We start from the raw sequence: 23,988 nt of genomic DNA on the forward strand, positions 1-23,988 counted from the left end.
CTGAGTAATGCATTCCAGTCCATTAATAATGCATGCCTATAGCAGAATTATTGTTTGTGCAATCCTCCTTGTTTGAGCTTGCATTTGCTAGATTATACCCTCATTTGAGTTTTCTCTCAGGTGTCAGAAGATGTGTGGTACGAGACAGAGCAAGTCTGGTTTGTTCACAAGGACGGCTTCACCCTGGGTACGTTTTAGTGAGTCCTAGAATACTTCATACTTTATTGACCCATTTACATTTTTCTTGAGATACAGTACAAGAATATGAAGACATTTGTTCACTCTGATTACAATTTTTTTGTATCTCTGTAGTCCTATATATCTGAGTTATAGTTTGACAAACTGCTGATATCTACAATCTTGTAATCCAGGGGCCAATTGTGATCTACTGATGACTGTTAGATTGTGGCGACTGGTGGTCATTTGCCTTCATAAATAATTCATTAACTTAAAAGAGTTCCCAGGGAGTGATTTCAAATGGGTGCCTGCAACCTGTCTTGCTCACATTCTCTGAAGGACTCCTTTGAGATTCTGCAGATGTAAGCTTGTCCTACGATGAAGCATGATGTGATGTCTGTACATGACAATATTGGCCTCTGCATAGGCCCAACATTTGTGGTTGGCACAGACTTAGGGGGCGGGCACCTGAAACTGCTGGAAACTGTAAAGCAATACTTCTGGAGTTGATACCTCCGTGGCTTGCTCTTAGGGACAATGTGGTTATTAATAAGGTAACACAGTAAACTATGAGTACTGCATGCACTGAGTTGAGGAACTTAGTACATTGGTGGTCACCTGGCATCTACTAGTCAAAAAGCAGCAGAAATCTGCACTCTCTTCTTTATACATAGTTGAGGCCCATGTCTTGAGCAGTACCTGTGGGCCATGGTGGGTTAAATGAGCTATACGTTGTTAAGTACAAACAGTAAGAAATGCTTATGTGTTGGCCCTATTCTGAACACCATGAGCGACTTCCAGATTCCAGTGTTATGTATACAGGAGGTCTTGCCTGCACACACGACTATCCACAACATATAGAAAAGATAATAGAGTACATTTTCTTCCATAAATAAATCCATCATAGCATGTCCATTGTAACCTCCCACGCATTTCAAGCTTTTCACTCTTACTCATTGCTAGTCCACATCTGGAAAGTCCATACCTATGTGTGTAAAAGAAATGCAAGTTGATTTAAGTAATTTTTTTGCTTTTGTCCTGTGTGACTACAGCGACAGAACTTAAGCCAGATGTGGGAACACCAGAGTTAGTGGAAGGAAGAGTCAGGATACGTACTGATGCTGAAGACAAGACTATAGATGTAGATGAAGAAAACATCCATAGGGTAAGCATATGATAAAAAAAATAAAGAACCTTACAAAAAACTTCTTAATGTTTAACTGCACGCCATGAATTTAACAAATCAAAAACTGTTCTGAATATTTGACTTGCTGAATTGAAACTATATTATTTATGAATTTCCTATAGCTTTTTTCTCTAGGACTCTATGCTAAATTGTTAATGGAAAGAGAAAAAGATATTGCTACTTAATTTTTACTTAGTATTTTATCGCAGTTCTAAAGCAGAAACATTATTATAATTTGTCCTGCATTAAGGATTAGGTCATGTCAATACATTAAATCTTGAAATATACTGTACAGGTGAAACTTGAAAAATTAGAATATCGTGCAAAAGTTCATTTATTTCAGTAATGCCACTTAAAAGGAGTAGCAGCTAATTAATCCATACCCCCTGAGCAAAGGGTACCTGAGATTGGGGTTTTCATAAGCTGTAAGCCATAGTCATCCAAATTATAACAAATAAAGGCTTGAAATATCTCGCTTTGCATGTAATGAGTCTCATATATTAGTTTCACCCCTTAAGTTGCATTAGTGAAATAAATGAACTTTGCACAATATTCTAATTTTTCAAGTTTCACCTGTATATCTTATTAGAAGATTGTGGAATCTCACCTTCCAGCAGCTTGCAGCCCCCTGTCCCTTCCTGAAGACTACGTAAATGTTCAAGAATCTCCCCAAAAATCTATTTAGTGTAATATAATATAATGTGATAGTAGATAGGAAAGGGGAGTAGAGGGATGAGGCTGCAGTCTCATTTTCTCTGCTAGGCTGAATGCTGTGAGAGGATGAGGAGAGACAGAAAGGGATAGACATCTGGTTGGCTCAAACCAGGGGCAGATTGGCCATAGACCTTACAGGGAAACTTCCCGGTCGGGCGATGACCAGGGGGCCGCCTGGGCTCTCCTCAGGGCTGGCCAGTGGAAGTTTTTGGGGATGCATTATGTGCTGCCACTTTAAGTTCCCAGTCCGCCCCTGGCTCAAAGTTGGGCACAGTACCAGTATAAGACCAGCAAAAGCTTGTAAAGAGTTGTATAAAGCTTTAAAATTTGATTTAGGCTATTTAATTTGTGTAATTCTTGACTATAGTGTTCAGAATGTGTGGCAAGGGAATGAAATTAGTATTAGTTAATGCTTTTAGGTTATATATTTAATGGCTCCTGATATAGTGATACAATTTCAGTGCTGCACATCCTTCCTTTTCAGTATCATGGGGGCCACAGAGGTCAGACCCCACTGATCATAAAATGATGGCATATTATAGCGAAATGCCATCACTTTATAAGATGGATATACTCCTAGTAAATGATAGATAGACACAGATAGTAAATATAGTACATAGACTCCATGCAGATTTTTTCTTTGGTCAGACACCAATAGAGCAAGACACCAGTGCTAACCACTGAGCCACTGGGATGCCCTACGATAGATAAGATCGATGATAGATAAAAAGTAGATAGAAATTTGTCTGATAAGTTTTTATTTTGGGAATCCTTTGCAATCATTTAGATGGTTTTATATTTTATCTTCTTTCCATAGACAAATCCTTCCAAATTTGACTATGCTGAAGATCTGACAACACTTATCAGTCTGAATGAATCCAGTATAATCCATACTCTGTGGCAGCGCTACCAGTCCCAGCTGATCCACACCTATGCCGGACCAAACCTGATAGTACTTAAACCAGGTGGACCCATCACAAGCTTTTCTACAAAGGTTTGTTGAGTTTATTATTTTGTATTATGAACATTAAAGGGGTTGTGTCACTTCAGGAAATGCCATTTTTATCATGTATATATAAGAGAAAGTTATTACAAGCCACTTACTAATGTATTGTGATTGTTCATATTGCTTCCTTTGCTGGCTGGATTCATTTTCCCATCACAGCCTATAAAGTGCAAGCACAGCCACCACTGATGGATTACAGGTTGGTAACCCATGGAAAAAATGAATGAAGCCATCAAAGGAGGCAATATGGACAATCACAATACATTAGTAAGTGTCTTGGATTAACTTTTTTCTACATGATAAATGCCATTTGTTGAAGTGAGACAGCCCCTTTAACAATGCAATAAATGTGATCTATTCTTCCCTGTTATCAGCCACTTTAGACCAGGGAAAAGCTTACTGTACGGTTACTGACTTCTTTACGGTTAATGGCAGGAAACCCATATAAACTCTTGCCCTTGTGATCTACTATATAACTCACATTTCTCAAGTCTCTAGATAAATTATATACATAGGTTTCAATGATATCAGTCACTATTTTGATAGTTTTCCAGCCATTTAACATTTTTAAAAACTGCTGAGAATGTACTCAAGAACAAAGGAAGTAAGACTTACCTCACCAATCCCCACGGCTCCCGTTCCAGTCTTCTTGATATGGACATGTGGCCAATCGTCAGAACTGGAGCGGCAGGAGATCTGTGAGGCCAGTATTACCTTCTCTCATAATAATTACTGGACAATCTCTTTAATGTTGAATATTTCTGGCTGTACTTTCATTGAGCCTTTCAACATGTGCTCCTGGTGTTGAGTAGAACTGGCTTAGTTCCCCATAGCAACTAATTAGATTCCAACTTTCATTTTCTGAAGGAGCTGTTGAAAATGAAAGGTGGAATCTGACTGGTAGCCAGTTCTACTTTACACCAGTTTGATAAATGATCCCATTTGTCCTTAAGACACAATATATGTTAAATACTTTCATATATTCATAGCAATAGATTGCAGAATAACAGCAGGTTTATTATGAAGACTGCAATCGTACATAAGGCTGTAGTCTACTGCATGCAGTCTTTTCTCTACCTTCATATACCTTTGGTTTTATAGGCACAAGCCTAATCAGATGTTATATGTATGGATGAATGCCTCTATGCATATGACACCCAACAGAACATGGTATGGTAGCATCCATACATTGATTTGTGCACATAGTTCTGCTTTGTCCATAAGGATCTACTTTGTTATAGGAAAATTAAAATTCCAAGAGCAGGTGCATTTTCCTCCGTGTACACTAGATGGCTCTCTACATCTGTACAGCATTCAAAAATGTGTACACAATTCAGCTCATCACAGGGAAGTCTAAATGCAAATTTATTCATCTTTGCTGTTAGCAGCTCATACAGCTCAACATTAGCAATTTTACTATCCTGGTATTGGTTTCTGACTTGATTATAGTGTAAATCTATTACAGTTTGTCAGCTCAGAAAACCATACATTTTACACAGATTGAACTGAAAAGTTTATAAACAGTATACGGTACTATTCTTTTTATACTACTTGGTACTGCACTAATGTAAGCTTCAGATCTCATTATCAAAGTTATTCTAAATTGCATGTAATGAATTTTTGTAATATAATTTATTTATTTTCCTTACAAAATAGAAACCTGAAGTTCAGCTGCGTATAGAGCTTTAGTATTCGCACACTCTATACGGATTCCTTTGTGGGTCCGCAGTGAGTGATGTACAGGCAGGAGAACACATTGCTTCTCCTCCCTGCTACAGCCTGGCATAGATGTGCTATATCTGCCACAGGTGGGAGAAGTGATGTGCTATTTAGAGCTCCTGCCCTGCGCCCACTCCGTTCCTCTAAATACCTTGCATGCCACATCGGTACAGGCAAGGCTTTAGCAGAGTGGAGCGAGTACAGGTAAGAGCTCTGCATAGCACATCGCTTCTCCTGCCTGTTCCTGATACAGCACATCTATGCCAGGCTTTAGCAGAGAAGAGAGAGTGCAGACAAGAGCTCTGCATAGCACATTGCTTCTCCTGCCTGTTCCTGCTCCACTAAAGCCTGATACAGCACATCTATGCCAGGCTTTAGCAGAGCAGAGAGAGTGCAGACAAGAGCTCTGCATAGCACATCGCTTCTCCTGCCTGTTCCTGCTGCTGCCTGTTCCTGATACAGCACATCTATGCCAGGCTTTAGCAGAGCAGAGCGAGTGCAGACAAGAGCTCTGCATAGCACATAGCTTCTCCTGCCTGTTCCTGCTCCTGCCTGTTCCTGATACAGCACATCTATGCCAGACTTTAGCAGAGCAGAGCAAGTGCAGACAAGAGCTCTGCATAGCACATCGCTTCTCCTGCCTGTTCCTGCTCCTGCCTGTTCCTGATACAGCACATCTATGCCAGACTTTAGCAGAGCAGAGCAAGTGCAGACAAGAGCTCTGCATAGCACATCGCTTCTCCTGCCTGTTCCTGCTCCTGCCTGTTCCTGATACAGCACATCTATGCCAGGCTTTAGCAGAGCAGAGTGAGTGCAGGCAAGAGCTCTGCATAGCACATCGCTTCTCCTGCCTGTTCCTGCTCCTGCCTGTTCCTGATACAGCACATCTATGCCAGGCTTTAGCAGAGCAGAGTGAGTGCAGGCAAGAGCTCTGCATAGCACATTGCTTCTCCTGCCTGTTCCTGCTCCTGCCTGTTCCTGCTCCTGCCTGTTCCTGCTCCACTAAAGCCTGATACAGCACATCTATGCCAGGCTTTAGCAGAGCAGAGCGAGTGCAGGCAAGAGCTCTGCATAGCACATCGCTTCTCCTGCCTGTTCCTGCCCCTGCCTGTTCCTGATACAGCACATCTATGCCAGGCTTTAGCAGAGCAGAGTAAGTGCAGACAAGAGCTCTGCATAGCACATCGCTTCTCCTGCCTGTTCCTGCTCTGCTAAAGCCTGATACAGCACATCTATGCCAGGCTTTAGCAGAGCAGAGTGAGTGCAGGCAAAAGCTCTGCATAGCACATCACTTCTCCTACCTGTTCCTGCTCTGCTAAAGCCTGATACAGCACATTTATGCCAGGCTTTAGCAGACCAGAGCTGGCACAGGCAGGAGCAACAATGTGTTTTCCTGCCTGAACATCGCTCACTGAGTCCCCACAGTGGAATCTGTACAGAGTGTACGAATTCTAAACTGCTATATGCAGTCAAAATTCAGCTAGTACATCTATGCCAAGCTTTAGCAGACTTGGCACAGGCATATACATCATTCACTACAGCCCCACAGTGGAATCCGTACACCACTAATATGCCAGCGGTGTATGCGTTCTAAAGCACTATGCGTACCTAAACTTCTGGTGCCTATTTCCTAAGGAAAAAAGAAAAAGTATACATAAAGTATATTACAAAAATTAATGGTATGCCCTTTTGAATAGGTTTTAATAAAATTGTTTAAAAGCTTAAGTACACTTTAACTGATTGCACATGTCATAGGGGTAACTGAATGCCAGCTTAGTGCATAGACTGTCATAGCCACACTAAGTCTACTATTTCTTTCCACTAGGTGTTCAAAGGAAAGAAGGACAGCATGCCACCTCACATCTGCTCAGTGGCTCAGAAAGCCTACTGGAACATGCTAACACAGCGCCAGGATCAAACTATAGTGCCCTTGGGTAGAAGTAGTGCAGGTAAAACAACTTGCTGCCAAACGGCATTGGAATACCTTGTGGATGCTGCTGGGAGTGTGGACAACAGAGTGACAGGTAAGGCCATTGATATACTAGACTTCTTTGCAAGACATAGTTTCCTTTTTGTTATGTATTGTTGTATTATACGGAACACTGAAGAGCTTACATTATATATCATAATATCATGAAGGGGGCTCCCCCTCTCAGGACCCCACTATACAAGCCAGAATGGTGAACCACTCTGTAAGGGCAGCTCCTGCTTTGTGTATTACATGGAGAAGGGGGGGGGGGGGGTCATTCATCTGAATAGCCGCAAGATGTAATATTACATTTTCAGTTGATATGATTTGAAATGGTAGTGTGACAACCTCTTTAAAAGCAATCCTCATTACTAGAAAAGCATCAATGTTGGAAAATGACCTACCGTTTTAATGTACAGTATTCTGCAGCCTTGCCAGTTTTCTATTGGGTTAGTATTACACATACCCATAAAATGAGCATGGTTATCATTGAACATGCTGATGGCTGGACAGGCCATTAATAGTGCATTATGTATTAAATATTGAATTGTCACCAGTCAGCTCCCCTATGTGGGTGTATTTTACTAGATTTCATGCCAACGAGTATTAGCATTTTGCCCCTTTAGTCATGTTCCTGTGACCTGAATCCAATGGTCCTCAATCATATCTACTCATACCCTATTATTTGTATCCTAAACCCTGCTACATTGTTTGATGGATTTGGCACATGTGCCAACTCATTAAAAGACAGAAACATGCAATGCGACAATAAACTGCAATATAGAGTACAAAATTGCATAATAATAAGTGCTACACTATAAGTGCGAGATACTTGGCAAATCGTTTTGTACAAAATTATTTGAGCCCGTCTGCCGAGCGTCAAGGCGATCTCTGTTAGACGGGTTCCTACGCTAAATTCTACCTGTTAGGTGCCACGACGGCTACCATACACTTCAGGGAGTGTAGGTTCCACGTTCCTGCATTGAATACTACCTGTTAGGTGCCATGACGGCTACCATACACTTCAGGGAGTGCAGGTTACACAGCAGGCCCACTCCACAACACCACCGGCACCAAACGGCTACCAAGGATTGCAGTAAGAGTCCACAAACTATCTCACTCCTGGTGCCATGACTTCAGTGAGTGAGGGGGAGCAGGCCCGACTATGTACTAACACTAATTAAAATCAGCCTATAGGGCAGACAGGATGGTCAGGAGTGCATGACTGAGGAGGCAGCCACACCTCCAGTACAAACTGCAAAGAAAAGCCAAAAAAGGGGGTCAGTCAGCACATACCAAACCGCAGTAGCACATTGCTATGGCAATGTTGTTCCCTGCCATAGCAATGTGCTACTGCGGTTTGGTATGTGCCGACTGACCCCCTTTTTGGGCTTTTTTATGTGCCAACTCATGGCTGGCTCATTTTATATCAGGGATCACCCCCCTCCTGCACCCCAGGTGTTGTGATACTATGAGTCCAAGCATGCACCCTTGCTGGGCTGTTCTTGGAAATCCCATAAAAGTGAATGGAGCATACTGGGAGTTGTAGTTTCACCACAGCTTTTGTGCTGAGCCCTGTTTTGGACCATGATTTTGCACCAAAAAATGGGTGTGCGCCAATAATACATCTGGTGTATTTTATGACTCGACAATCCATACCATCATTTCTAAACAGTTTTGAAAAAATGTATGCAAATTGATAATAAATGTGTTTAAACTGTCTTGCGCCAAATAGAAAGTGCAACCACACAACCACAATCCGGAGATACCGGTCTCAATATAGTGGAACCTATCTTATGGAAGGTGCAATCTGTGCTATTGGTGTAGTTTATAAACAGCTGAGCACCAATAAGCACCAGAAAGAAATAGTTCTGAAGCCTACAGCACACATTTGACCATTACTATTTTTGACTGAGCATTTGATCACCTTATGTATTTCAGTGGAGAAGATTCATGCAATGTTCACCATTCTAAAATCCTTTGGTGGAGTGTCAACTAGTGAATGTAATAACTCCACACGGTTCTCCATGATCATGTCTCTGGACTTCAATTCTGCTGGACGTGTCACTGCAGGACACTTACAGGTACTGGCACCAATGACCTGAAGCCAACAAGTTCCAATACATGACTTATCACTCATAGAACACTATTATCTGATGTATGTATGTACATCAGGCATCCTCAAACTGTGGCCCTCCAGGTGTTGTAAAACTACAACTCCGACAATGCCTGTAGGCTGTTCGGGCATGCTGGGAGTTCTAGTTTTGCAACAGCTGGAGGGACGCAGTTTGAGGAAGCCTGATGTACAGCATGTATGAACTGTATGGAACTCTGTTTGCCTATATTTTCACCTTTGTCAATACTGTATCTAATACTTTACGCTGGATATATAAACTGGAGCATACATGGAGTTATTTTGATATAATTATAAAATATTTTCAATATTTTATTATGTAATGTTAATGAGTAGTGACTGGAAAACCTTATGAAGCATGACTGATAAAGTTTCCCATTAGTACAGTGCTCGGATTTCTCTGGAACTCCCATTAAAATGAATGGAGCGGTGGTGCGCATTTCCGACCAGCCACCCCATTCATTTTAGCGGGGCTCCATGGGGGACAGAGGCCCCATTCTCATGACTAGTGGAGATCCCAGCATTAGGACCCCACTGATCTAATAGTTATCCCCTATCCTCTTCAGTAGACTGCAATGATTTACCATTGCAGGATATAGGAGATTAGCTATGTTCCTGCCATCATTTTTTTTTACGTTTCTCTATAAGGGAAAAATACTATCAAGAAAATGTAAGTGGTAAGACACAATGCACAGATTTACTAATCCTAAAGATCGTGTAAACTTAGACACCACAATGTATCACAGTGGCTCAGGCTGGAGGATAAATCTGGTGCAGGTCTAAACACTTTTCTCCGACTCTGAACCATAGGAACTTCACTATGGCAGGCCTCGGATCCTTCAGAGGGCCCAAGGCTGCCAAGTAACTGAACAGCTCCCCTGATCCCCAACTGAAGATGGCATCTGAGTGGTTAAAGTGCACTTCACAGACATTAACTCAGGTGTCTGCTGTGTAAAACATCAGGTAACTGGTGGAGTGGAGCGGGCACCATCTATAAAGATCTGACATGCGCCGTACATTTAAAATTAGCCTCCAGTTCAAGAAAAAAAATCCTATTAACTGGGGAATGAACAGAAAATTTACCTGTTGCCCCCCTTTTCATCTTTTTAGCTGCAGATCCACCAATTCCCAGGCTCCATGTCTGTCATCTGAGATGGGCGCACCGCTTCTCACAGTGCCTGATGCATACAGTACATTTGGTAGTGTCCAAGACACTTCCTGCTGCCCTCGGATTGGCCAGCACTGCTCACGTGAACATTGCTGGCCGATCCAACAGTGTGCATCAGGTAGTCTAAAAAGTGGTGATGGTCTCTTGGATGGAAAACGAGGAACCAGAGAATTAGCAGATCTGCAATTAAATAGATGACAAGGAGGGCACCATGTAAGCATTTTGTTTGTTCCCCAGTTAATGTAAATTTTGCTTCTTGAACCAAAGGGTCACTTTAACTAAAGAGGAGATCCTCTAACAAACAGCTAGTTCTATGGAGCAAAACATGTTAAAGGAGTTGTCTGTGGTGGGACCCTCCCTTTAAGAAATACAAGGGTGAGAGAAGGAGCCAGCAGAGAAAAATATACCAGTCTAAATGTCAATATACACTTCCCACTAGTTATTGTTTTCTCTCCCGTACACTCTTTTATGTGCTAATACAGGGACAATGTAGCCAAAGAAGCCACAATGGGTTGTCCTGAGTAGATCTCCTTTTTCAGTAGAACAGTGTACCCGATTCTTTTGATGCAGTATTTAAGCCAAAGCCACGAATGGACTCAACATGAGCAGGTCGCTCAGGCTATTTTTTTTATACATGTCTTCTGTTTTTGATCAATCCAAAAAGCTGATCAGTGAAGCACAAACTTATACTGCTACCAGATCACTTCTGTTATAACTTCTTTGCCTTGCTGTCTAGTCTGTCCCGTACTTGCAATGTATATTGAGATGAGAGTCTTTTGCAATTTTACAGACCATGCTGTTGGAGAGAATCCGTGTGGCCCAACAACCTGAAGGAGAAAGTAACTTCAATGTGTTCTCGCAGCTGGTAACAGGAGCAGATCTGGATCTTAGGTACCCCTTTAACACATATTTAAAATGACTTGGGAAGTTGTGACAGCAGATGGCGCTATTGTGTCACATTTATTATCTCTCCCATATACAGGTGAAACTCGAAAAATTAGAATATCGTCCAAAGTCCATTTATTTCAGTAATGCAACATAAAAGGTGAAACTAACATATGAGACTCATTACATGCAAAGCGAGATATTTCGAGCCTTTACTTGTTATAATTTGGATGATTATGGCTTACAGCTTATGAAACCCCAAAGTCACAATTTTGAGGTACTTTGCTCAGGTGATATGGATTAATTAGCTGACTAGAGTGTGACACTTTGAGCCTAGAATATTGGACCTTTTCACAAAATTCTAATTTTAAGCTGCATTAATGCAATTCCTTTTAATTAGCATTACTGAAATAAATGGACTTTTGCACGATATTCTAATTTTTCGAGTTTCACCTGTACTTCTAAACAGAATCTTATTGGGAGCTCTCTTCTGTGTGCAGTATTTGGGGAACATCTTAAGATAACTTTATCTGAACGAACAAATGGAAAGGCGATGGAGTGTTTTTTTCCCGCAGACATGCAATATCTTACTCTTTTTTATTTTATCCTGTTGCCTCAATTCTGTATCAGCTTTGTTTGTACCAGTTTTAGATTTGGTAATACTAATTCACACCATTTATTTAATCTTTTCACCACATTTGCAATTTATTGCATCATTCTGCTGTTAGACTTCACAATATTGATAAAGTTCGGATTTGTCTCCATCTGTAAAGTTGATATTTTTTTCAGCTGCTCGGATATTTAAAATGAGAACCTCTAATGGCTACTTTTAGGGTATGGCCACATAGTCTGGTTTCTGCATGCAGTTTTGGAAGCCAAAAACGAGTAAAAGTTGTATCTGTCCTGTATACTCACTCCTTTTATGATGCACTCCTGATTTTGGCTTCCAAAACTGCATCAGGAAACCTGACCATGGGGCCCTACCCTTAAAACTGTATAGGGAATATATATTATGTAAGTATATGTAACTATTCTAATGCCACATCTCTGATATACAGCATCATTAGTTGATTACAATCAAGTTTTTTTCTATTTCCATGGAAAAAAAATGGGTTTCGATTTACTTTCTGGTTTGCAAAGTTCCTGTTTTAACCACTAGGTGGAGAAAGCTATCCAGATAAGAATTCGGTACAATGCTTTCTGTTACATTAGCTGTGTTGTTAGGGGCAGTTGAACCAGTTTTTATGTATTTCATAGACACAAGCAGGTGCACCTTACAGAGCATAGCTTCAAACGAGCTATTGCCTAAATGCAGACCCCCTATATTCGGATATCCTCTGTGCACGTTTGCTAGTTCTGCTGTAATATGAGGCCATCGCCCGGTTGCATAGTGCTGCAGAATATGTTACTTCTTCATACAATTATAATGAATTTAGGTGGCAGCCAAGAGAATTTTGTTTACATTGCTCCATCGCCAACTGTATGATCCCGTAAATGGGTCCCACTGTGTTCTCCTAGGGATTCTGTGTTGGATAGTAATTAATGCTTCGTTAACCATGCATTAACTTCTACATTTTAAATTGCGCTTGATAAAATCTAGATTTGTCTTAGAGGCAGCTTTTCAGTTGGCATTGATGGAACCCAAGAGGTTTTTAGAAAAAGCTTCCAGCGCATCGGTTATCGGCTGCATGTTATATTGACATTGCCTGTAAAGGATTTGATACATGGTTCAGGCGATGGGATTTTTACAGCCTGGGAATAGTCTGATTAATGTCCCGTGTCAAGACAAAGTCTAATGGTAATCAGGAGGAGGCTGATGCATAGTAAATGGGTAAACATCTTTGTCCTTAGCTATGACATTGCACGATTAACACAAGACTCACACGCTTCTGCGTGCACTGACCTGATGGAATATGTGAGACCATTGGTGGCTGAATAAAGGAAGGTAGTCAGATCATGAAACAAAGCTAAATGTCCAACCAAAAGAATATGTAGCTGGGCCTTTCTTCACCTGGTTGTTTAAAGAATGGATTTAAGGAGCACCTGTCAACCCTATTAAACCAGGCATACTACCTGGAAAGGGTGGTTCTGCTGATTAAAATGATACTGCCTTGTGAATATTGGTTGTGATGTTTCCGAGAGAAAAGACTTGTATTTGTTATGTAAATGCGGCACTGAGGGATGGGGCCTAGGCCATTGGTGCTCTTTAGCTTTCCTCAAGACAGGGATCATTTGAATCAGAAGGATCGACCCTACCTTGCAGTTACTTGCATATTTGTACTGAGGTAAACAGACTTCAAGTGTTGTTTCAGGTGACTTTTGTGGGTGTACATGGGGAATAACGTCATTTCTGGCATTTCTATGACTTGAATTCTGCATTTGTCAGGAGTTTTCCCTCTGCAGGCTCCATCTCTAATTGTTCACTTTACCTGGGCTCAGCTCCAGGAGAGGTGGACAAGCAGCTATTATGTTTCCCATACATAACAAGAAGAGGCAATCTTGCTTCTAGATCTCTCTGTAGCACACTGAGAAGCAACAGCAGCAGCATGGAGGACATTATACAGCAGTAATAAGCAGTGTAGCTGTGAATCCAGCACTATAGTGAGACAGGAAACTTACTGGTGCCACCTGCAGCATCTCTGTGCTTCTGTGCCTCCCATAGCTGCTCTATCACAGGGGGTCTACAGTAGCTGATCACAACTAGTTGGATCACTTTACTCGTGGAGCTGTAATGAGACCTCAACTGGTTGTGTAAATACTAGTGTTGCCTATCATATAGCAATCAGTCATTCAGAGTGCTCCATTTACAGATTGTTGTACAGTCGTGGCCAAAAGTTTTGAGAATGACACAAATATTCACAAAGTTTGCTGCTAAACTGCTTTTAGGTCTTTGTTTCAGTTGTTTCTGTGATGTAGTGAAATATAATTACACGCACTTCATACGTTTCAAAGGCTTTTATCGACAATTACATGACATTTATGCAAAAAGTCAGTATTTGCAGTGTTGGCTCTTCTTTTTCAGGACCTCTGCAATTCGACTAGGCATGCTCTCAATCAACTTCTGGGCCAATTCCTGACTGATAGCAGCCCATTCTTTCATAATCACTTCTTGGAGTTTGTCAGAATTAGTGGGTTTTTGTTTGTCCACCCGCCTCTTGAGGATTGACCACAAGTTCTCAATGGGATTAAGATCTGGGGAGTTTCCAGGCCATGGACCCAAAATGTCAACGTTTTGGTCCCCGAGCCACTTAGTTATCACTTTTGCCTTATGGCACGGTGCTCCATCGTGCTGGAAAATGCATTGTTCTTCACCAAACTGTTGTTGGATTGTTGGAAGAAGTTGCTGTTGGAGGGTGTTTTTGTACCATTCTTTATTAATGGCTGTGTTTTTGGGCAAAATTGTGAGTGAGCCCACTCCCTTGGATGAAAAGCAACCCCACACATGAATGGTCTCAGGATGCTTTACTGTTGGCATGACACAGGACTGATGGTAGCGCTCACCTTTTCTTCTCTGGACAAGCCTTTTTCCAGATGCCCCAAACAATCGGAAAGAGGCTTCATCGGAGAATATGACTTTGCCCCAGTCCTCAGCAGTCCATTCACCAAACTTTCTGCAGAAGATCAATCTGTCCCTGATGTTTTTTTTGGGAGAGAAGTGGCTTCTTTGCTGCCCTTCTTGACACCAGGCCATCTTCCAAAAGTCTTCGCCTCACTGTGCGTGCAGATGCGCTCACACCTGCCTGCTGCCATTCCTGAGCAAGCTCTGCACTGGTGGCACTCCGATCCCGCAGCTGAATCCTCTTTAGGACACAATCCTGGCACTTGCTGGACTTTCTTGGACACCCTGAAGCCTTCTTAACAAGAATTGAACCTCTTTCCTTGAAGTTCTTGATGATCCTATAAATTGTTGATTGAGGTGCAATCTTAGTAGCCACAATATCCTTGCCTGTGAAGCCATTTTTATGCAACGCAATGATGGCTGCATGCGTTCCTTTGCAGGTCACCATGGTTAACAATGGAAGAACAATGATTTCAAGCATCACCCTCCTTTTAACATGTCAAGTCTGCCATTTTAACCCAATCAGCCTGACATAATGATCTCCAGCCTTGTGCTCGTCAACATTCTAACCTGAGTTAACAAGACGATTACTGAAATGATCTCAGCAGGTCCTTTAATGACAGCAATGAAATGCAGTGGAAAGTTTTTTTTTTTGGATTAAGTTAATTTCCATGGCAAAGAAGGATGCAATTCATCCAAACACTCTTCATAACATTCTGGAGTATATGCAAATTGCTATTATAAAAACTTAAGCAGCAACTTTTCCAATTTCCAATATTTGTGTAATTCTCAAAACTTTTGGCCACGACTGTAGTTTGTGTTTTTTTGGATTATAAATTACTGTTTATAACAATTTCTATAATCATATGCTGATTGCCTCCACACTCTTATATTCTTCATATAGGCCAATAGTTAGCTGTGGTTACATCATTCCTTATGTTCATGGTGCAATTTGGCTAGAATGTGGGTATATTAGGACTATCTTATCCACTTTTAGTATCCATCACTCTGGTATTCAAGTGCCAAGATATAAAAACAAAAATTGGTCATACCACGCTTTTAAAGGGAATGTGTCATCTGAAAACAACCTATTGTTTAAATCATGTTTTTATGTTTAACATATTTTTAAAGATTTTTTTAATGATGTTATTTTTAATTTTCCATGTCAATGTCTATATTATAACTACTGTGAGGGGGCACCAATCTGGCCATAACTACTGTGAGGGGGCACACATCTGGGCATATTTCTGTGAGGGGGCACATATCTGGCTATAACTAATGTAAGGGGGCACATATCTGGGCATATTACTGTGAGGGGGCACATATCTGAGCATGTTACTGTGAGGGGGCACATATATGGCCATAACTACTGTGAGGGGGCGCATATCTGGGCATATTACTGTGAGGGGGCACATATCTGGGCATATTACTGTGAGTGGGCACATATCTGGGCATAACTGCTGTGAGGGGGCACATATCTGGCCATAACTACTGAGAGGGGGCACATATGTGATCATAACTACTGTGAGGGGGCATATATTGTATCTGGGCATTGTTACTTTGAGGGGCACATATGTGGGCATAACTACTGTGAGGGACACATTATTAGGCATCATTACTGTGAGGGGCACATATGTGGGCATAACTACTGTGAGGGGCACATATGTGGGCATTGCTACTGTGATAGGCACATATGTGGGCATAACTACTGTGAAGGAGGCACAATGCTTGCATAACAACTGTGTGGTGGCATAAAGGGGGAATAATTACTATGTGGGGGCATTTAGGGGACTGGGTGGGATTAGGTGTTTAGTTATGTTTTGGATGGCCGCACATACAGTAGTGTCCCTCTTCCTTCTTTCCAGAAGTTGGGAAGTATGCATTTAATGTATTTGTCTCAGAACATATTTTGGTGGCATATAGATAGAATAGAGCACTAATGTCCAACTGCTGTGACCCCCAGTCGTTATTAGAATGAAGTTGTAGCAGTGCTAGAAAATTGTCCTGCTGCTTGTATTCATGATGGTTCTGCTTAGAGTACTTCAGAAGTTGTGTGATCGGTGTATCATAGTCTACATATGTCTAACCATGTAGCTGCCCAGAAAAAGGCCTAATCCTAGCACTATCCTACCAATGTCTAAACTGAGATTGTGCTTTTAAAGTTGTTACCAATTAGGATAATCCATGCCTGTAAGTTCTGTTGGGACATATGACCTTCTACAAAGGTTTCACATCTGGGTGGCCCTGTATAAGCCAGAGTGAAGAGCAACTCTCTTCGTTGTAGGATTATTACATTACCACTCATTGATTTCATTGGGTGCAAGCATCTTTCAAGAATTGCATTCCCAGTCATCAGCTAATTGTCAGAATAATTGTGGCACAAAGGGAATTTCTGTATTGTATATTTTTCTCGCTTAAATACGGTACCTCTTAAAGTAAGTGAAAAAGTTGATTATTGGTTTATTGATTTCCAGCTCAGTCCATTGCAAGATGCACAGTTACAGTGATATATGGCTTTCCAACTGTAAAATATCACTGTGTCTTCCTGTCAAGGCTAAGAAGGAAAAGGACTAATGATGAAGCTGTTTTTTCATGCTTTTTTTTTAAATATAATATTTTATTTCTTTTAAAAGCTTTTCTACATTTATACAATATTTAATAGAAAATATACAAGAAAACCTTATGACCTAGAAATGATTAAATAAAAGTCTAAGAATTGTACATAAGCCGCCCAGGAGAGCTGGATCTGTCTAGCACACACCGCCAGGGGACACTGTAGAAGCTCCATCATATCATTGCACAGTGACAGCTCTGCAGAATGGCGGGTCACAGTAATGTACTGTACACATTGATGTGTTTGCACACTGGGACATGGAGAAGGATTTCATGACATGTTCGGAAAGAGATAAATGGAATATTCCTGTCCTCTGTTTTCAGGTTTAGGTGAAGTAAAAGTATTTTATACAATTGTATAACCTATACTGGTGACTACACATGTGAATGTAGTTGTCATCATTCTAGATGTCCATCTTTCCGTTAGGTATCACTGACTAAGACGCACACGGTAAAGTTTGATTCATGAGCAATGGTTATTTGTAGTCCATGCACATTGTAATTGTAATCTTCTTAACTGTGCCCAGGTCAGAGCTGAACCTACACCAGATGGCAGACTGCCACTCCTTTGGAATCATGTCGTGTGTGAAGGTAGGAAGAGTCTTTGTTATGCAGATATACACATTGCTTTAACTAGTGCGCTTCTTTTTTTTTGTCTTTGGGCAAATCCTATGTGATAGGATGGAGCCACCCGGGAGTATACACAATGATGCAAGGTTTCTGGCTATAGTATATTGCATATACTGAATAGTGTTGATCGCGAATATTCTAATCGCTAATTTTTATCGCGAATATTGGAACTTTGAGAATTTGCGAATATCTAGAATATAGTGCTATATCTTTGTAATCACCAATATTCTAGATGTTTTTTTCATCAGTACCCATGATCCCTTACTGCTTCTTGCTTGTGGGCCAATGAGAAGGCTGCATTATCTTTGACTTTAGGAGTAGTGTTGATCGCAAATTTTCATATCGCAAATGTTTATCGCAAATTTTCCGATTGCCGATTTTCGCAGTCAAGAAAATAATGACTGAAGATCACGAATTCACCAATATATGACAAATATTTGCCTAAATATTTGTGAAATATCGCTAATTCGAATATTGCCCGTGCCACTCATCACTGATACTGAATATACAATACATTTTTAGATATTGTAATACCAGATTATGCTTTCTTATTAACCATTAACCATGTGAACCTGAGAGATTTCCTGCAGAAAATTGTTTAGACATATTAGAGGGGTCAGATGTTAGAAGGTTACTTCGCTTTTCACCCTTTTAATGTGTCTAAACACTTTTGTTCCAAACATGCAGGAAATCTCTCAGATTTCACATTTAGTGGCATTGAAAAGGTTAAAGAGGGCCTATCACTTCTCCTGACATATCTATTTTAATAACTTTTTGTATTCCCCCTCTATTACCAATTCTGGAGCATCTATGCTTATGACTCTATGTTGTAGCATTCCTTTATTATTCTTGCTAGACGTTATGAGTGAATAGCAGTTTGTATTGAAGGTCCAGATAGGTGTTACCAGCTGAGGGTGTGTCCCTGCATATTGGGGTCAGACTGTGCAGGGACACGCCCCAACTGGTAATACCAAGATGGACCTTTATGGCAGACTCCTAGCAATTCATTTATAACTTCCAGCAGGAATAATGGAGAAATGGCACAACATAGAGTCATATGAATAGATGCTCCAGAATTGTTTTTACATGGGGAATGCAAGTAGTTACTAAATCAGACAAGTCAGGAGAGAAGACAAATCCTCTTTAACAGGCTGCTTAGAAGGGGGAAATAGAATAGACACTTTTGAATTTGGAGGGCTTTTGGATTTTTATGTTGGATATCCAAATGTAGTAATTTATCAGTCAGCTTTGATTCTCCATGACTGACTTTCATATGTGCTATGATATTTGTTTCCTTTGTTTATATGTATGTGATGTGTATGTATGTATTTGTTTATATGTATGTAATGTGTATGTATTTGTTTATATGTATGTAATGTGCATTAATGCAAGGGAAGAGGCAGCTACAATTGTGAGACATATCCCTTCTTACATAGTGTGGAACATGAGGCTATGAATTAAAATAGTTTTGATCTGAAAGGCATCAGTCAACATATGCTTCTACCCGATTAATATTTTATGCTATTTCTGTGCTTGCTTCTATGTTGTTTATAATGATTTTAAGTGAGAATATTAATAAGGAAGAGGATTGTAATCTCCTAAGTGCTGGTATTTAACATGTTACAGTATACAATGTCTGGTTTTAGCTCCTTATGAGTAAAACCCAGTGAAGCCCATTGATGATATACTCGGCTTTGCTTTTCCCAGTGGCTTGGTTAAGTTTGTTTTATTTTATTTGACTGCAATGGATAAAAAGTTGAAACTTCCAGAGCAGCGCACTATATTAAATGGTGTAATGTATGTCGAACACGCACTCATGATATTGAATCAAGCTTGTTCTATGTGTGGCTGCCTAAAACCCTTCCAATGAGGAGTTTATAGGTGCTATAGGCAAAGGATAAGCAATAGAACCTGTTAATGTGTGAAATGATTCATGTGAAAGGTTGTTAGTAAATGTAGCATGAAAGACAGCTCAACTGCCTAGAGCATTTCTTGAAAAATTTCCTTCTTGACTCCTCTAGTCGCTCAGAATTATTTCTGTGCGTGATCATCTCACATGACATAGCACTAAATAGCCAGGACTGCTCTTCAAATACCTGTCAGATAGAAATGCTGTGCTGCTATCTGGTGTATCAAAGCAGGTTCATATGTAATTATGGGGCTGACATACTGTATGTGCAACTTGCGCAGCTGCATAGGGGTCTAGCAGGTAAGAGAACCCACTGCCACCTTAAAACAGCTTCCTACTGCCTTTTTAACTTGCATGTCAGAGACTGAGCTAGTGACTTTCATAACTGGTTTATTGCTAAAAAGACATAAGGGGTACTGTATGATAACTTTTAGAGAGGTCGGGACCTGTACCCAAGGCTGGTGTCGCACCCGGCATACCTGGGCAAATGCCAAGGCCTACTGCTCCTGTTGGGGCCCACTGCGCAGTGGCGTGCCTAAGGGGGACAGTCTGCCCCATGATGCCAGCTCTAAGGGGGTTGCCGGAAGCGCTTATTGCTGCAGTGCAGGGGAGCTGTCTTTCCTTTTATTCACTAACCGCGGCTCATCTCCATGCGCTCCTTCTCTCCTCCAGGCCTGGCCCAGCAGTGACGTCATGACGTGTGTCTCACTACTGCGCCGGGCCAGAAGAGAGAAGGAGCTCAGGGAGATCAGCTGTGGTTAGTGAATGAAAGGACTGCCGGCTCCCCTGCGCTCAAGCAATGAGAGGTATGTGAGGGGGCCACTGGGGGGGGTCATTACACTGTGAGAGGGGGCCACTAGTGGGTCATTATACTGTATGAGGGCCACTTGAGGTTCATAATATTGTGTGGGGCCCAATGGGGGTCATTATACTGTTTGGGGGCACTGGGTGTAATTAAACTGTGTGGGAGCTACAGGGGGACATGTATTTGTATAAATATCTATCTATATATACAGTTGTGTTAAAAATAATAGCATCACTAAACTTATCAATCACTGTTTTTGGTAGAAATTATATTTCTACATGGCAAATAATTTACTAGCAGGTGTAGTAGAGTAATAGAAATCCAACAGACCCAACAGTCATGACATGCATGCTGCTGATTCTCTGTACTTTAATCACTTATTGAAAGGGGCATGTTCAAAATAATAGCAGTGTGGCGTTCAATGAGTGAGGTCATTCATTCTTTGAAAAACAGGTGGCAATTATTGCCTTTCTTTAAGGAAGGAGGGCAGCAAATGTTGTACATGCTGGTTACAGTGCATTTCTATCTGAAATTCTGAGGAAGATGGGTCGTTCCAGAAATTGTTCAGAAGAACAGCGTACCTTGATTAAAAAGTTGATTGGAGAGGGGAAAACATATAAAGAAGTGCAGAAAATGATAGGCTGCTCAGCTAAAAGGATTGCAAATGCTTTAAAATGGCAACCAAAACCTGAAAGACGTGGAAGAAAGCGAAAAACTACCATTCAAATGGATAAAAGAATAGCCCAAATGGCAAGGATTCAGCCAACAATCAGTGCCAGGAAGATCAAAGAAGGTCTAAAGTTACCTGTGAGTACTGTTACAATTAGAAGACGCCTATGTGAAGCCAAGCTATCTGCAAGAAGCCCCCGCAAAGTCCCACTGTTAAACAAAAAAGACGTGCTGAAGAGGTTACAATTTGCCAAAGAGCGCATTGACTGGCCTAAAGAGACATTTTGTGGACTGATGAAAGTAAGATTGTTCTTTTTGGGTCTAGTGGTCGGAGACAGTTTGTAAGACGACCCCCAAACACTGAATGCAAGCCACAGTACACTGTGAAGACATGCATGGTGAGGCAAGCATCATGATATGGGGATGTTTCTCATACTACAGTGTTGGGCCTATTTATCGCATACCAGGGATCATGGATCAGTTTGAATACATCAGAATACTTGAAGAGGTCATGCTGCCTTAAGCTGAAGAGGAAATGCCCTTGAAATAGGTGTTCCAACAAGACAACGACCCCAAACACACCAGTAAACGGGCAACATCTTGGTTCCAGACCAACAAGATTGACGGCAATAGAAAACTTATGGGGTGACATCAAAAATGTAGTTTCTGAGGCAAAACCAAGAAATAGAGAAGGAATGTAGTCCAATCATCCTGGGCTGGAATACCTGCTCACAGTAACACAGATGTACAGCAGTAGTCAGAAACAGTGGTTATACAACTAAATATTAGTTCAGTGATTCAAAGCAAAGCAAAATCTTCAAACATTTTTCAGTTTATATCGTGAATGTTTGAGTTTGTAAAGAAGAATGCAAACACTACTATTTTTTTGAACAATCTAATATTCACTTTTCTTCAAAAAATTTTTAGAGGACCAACACAAATTTGATATATTTTTCTTCATGTTTTGATTTTGGAATAGAATGTGTGGTGTTCCCAATGCATTTGTGTGTATGGAAATAAAAGCTATTAGAAGGATTTTGAGCTTTATTCACTTTTTTAAACACACTGCTATTATTTTGAACACAACTGTATATTTATATATTTATATACAGTACAGACCAAAAGTTTGGACACACCTTCTCATCCAAAGAGTTTTCTTTATTTTCATGACTATGAAAATTGTAGATTCACACTGAAGGCATCAAAACTATGAATTAACACATGTGGAATTATATACATAACAAAAAAGTGTGAAACAACTGAAAATATGTCATATTCTAGGTTCTTCAAAGTAGCCACCTTTTGCTTTGATTACTGCTTTGCACACTCTTGATGAGCTTCAAGAGGTAGTCACCTGAAATGGTCTTCCAACAGTCTTGAAGGAGTTCCCAGAGATGCTTAGCACTTGTTGGCCCTTTTACCTTCACTCTGCGGTCCAGCTCACCCCAAACCATCTCGATTGGGTTCAGGTCCGGTGACTGTGGAGGCCATCTGAGGCAGCACCCCATCACTCTCCTTCATGGTCAAATAGCCCATACACAGCCTGGAGGTGTGTTTGGGGTCATTGTCCTGTTGAAAAATAAATGATGGTCCAACTAAACGCAAACCGGATCGAATAGCATGCCGCTGCAAGATGCTGTGGTAGCCATGCTGGTTCAGTATGCCTTCAATTTTGAATAAATCCCCAACAGTGTAACTAGTAAAGCACCCCCACACCATCACACCTCCTCCTCCATGCTTCACGGTGGGAACCAGGCATGTAGAGTCCATCCGTTCATCTTTTCTGCGTCGCACAAAGACACGGTGGTTGGAACCAAAGATCTCAAATTTGGACTCATCAGACCAAAGCACAGATTTCCACTGGTCTAATGTCCATTCCTTGTGTTCTTTAGCCCAAACAAGTCTCTTCTGCTTGTTGCCTGTCCTTAGCAGTGGTTTCCCAGCAGATATTCTACCATGAAGACCTGATTCACACAGTCTCCTCTTAACAGTTGTTCTAGAGATGTGTCTGTTGCTAGAACTCTGTGTGGCATTGACCTGGTCTCTAATCTGAGCTGCTGTTAACCTGCGATTTCTGAGGCTGGTGACTCGGATGAACTTATCCTCCGCAGCAGAGGTGACTCTTGGTCTTCCTTTCCTGGGGCGGTCCGCATGTGAGCCAGTTTCTTTGTAGCGCTTGATGGTTTTTGTGACTGCACTTGGGGACACTTTCAAAGTTTTCCTAATTTTTCATACTGACTGACCTTCATTTCTTAAAGTAATGATGGCCACTTGTTTTTCTTTACTTAGCTGCTTTTTTCTTGCCATAATACAAATTCTAACAGTCTATTCAGTAGGACTATCAGCTGTGTATCCACCTGACTTCTCCACAACGCAACTGATGGTCCCAACCCCATTTATAAGGCAAGAAATCCCACTTATTAAACCAGACAGGGCACACCTGTGAAGTGAAAACCATTTCAGGTGACTACCTCTTGAAGCTCATTAAGACAATGCCAAGAGTGTGCAGAGCAGTAATCAAAGCAAAAGGTGGCTACTTTGAAGAACCTAGAATATGACACATTTTCAGTTGTTTCACACTTTTTTGTTATGTATATAATTCCACATGTGTTAATTCATAGTTTTGATGCCTTCAGTGTAAATCTACAATTTTCATAGTCATGAAAATAAAGAAAACTATTTGAATGAGAAGGTGTGTCCAAACTTTTGGTCTGTACTGTATATATATATATATATATATATATATATATATATTTTTTTTTTTTGTATTAGTAGTGGGAAGGGGGTAGGGGCTTGCCAGTGAAAGGATCCACCCTGGGGGCCAAATACCCTAGGCACGCCACTG

The 23,988-nt window shown here is 41.0% G+C and overlaps 1 protein-coding gene across 1 annotated transcript in view; it reads left to right on the forward strand.

Moving 5' to 3' along the window:
• The window catches only part of MYO18B (myosin XVIIIB), a 758,252-nt gene that overhangs the window by 58,344 nt on the left and 675,920 nt on the right, over positions 1-23,988 (forward strand). Inside the window, exons 6-12 of the mRNA XM_044275382.1 lie at positions 121-187; positions 1,230-1,342; positions 2,895-3,071; positions 6,628-6,826; positions 8,713-8,855; positions 10,864-10,964; positions 17,658-17,721. Of these exons, the coding sequence (XP_044131317.1) occupies positions 121-187; positions 1,230-1,342; positions 2,895-3,071; positions 6,628-6,826; positions 8,713-8,855; positions 10,864-10,964; positions 17,658-17,721 (864 nt within the window). The remainder of the gene's footprint in view (positions 1-120; positions 188-1,229; positions 1,343-2,894; positions 3,072-6,627; positions 6,827-8,712; positions 8,856-10,863; positions 10,965-17,657; positions 17,722-23,988) is intronic.

This window comes from Bufo gargarizans, chromosome 1 (genome assembly GCF_014858855.1).
Source record: "Bufo gargarizans isolate SCDJY-AF-19 chromosome 1, ASM1485885v1, whole genome shotgun sequence".
Taxonomy (NCBI): domain Eukaryota; kingdom Metazoa; phylum Chordata; class Amphibia; order Anura; family Bufonidae; genus Bufo; species Bufo gargarizans.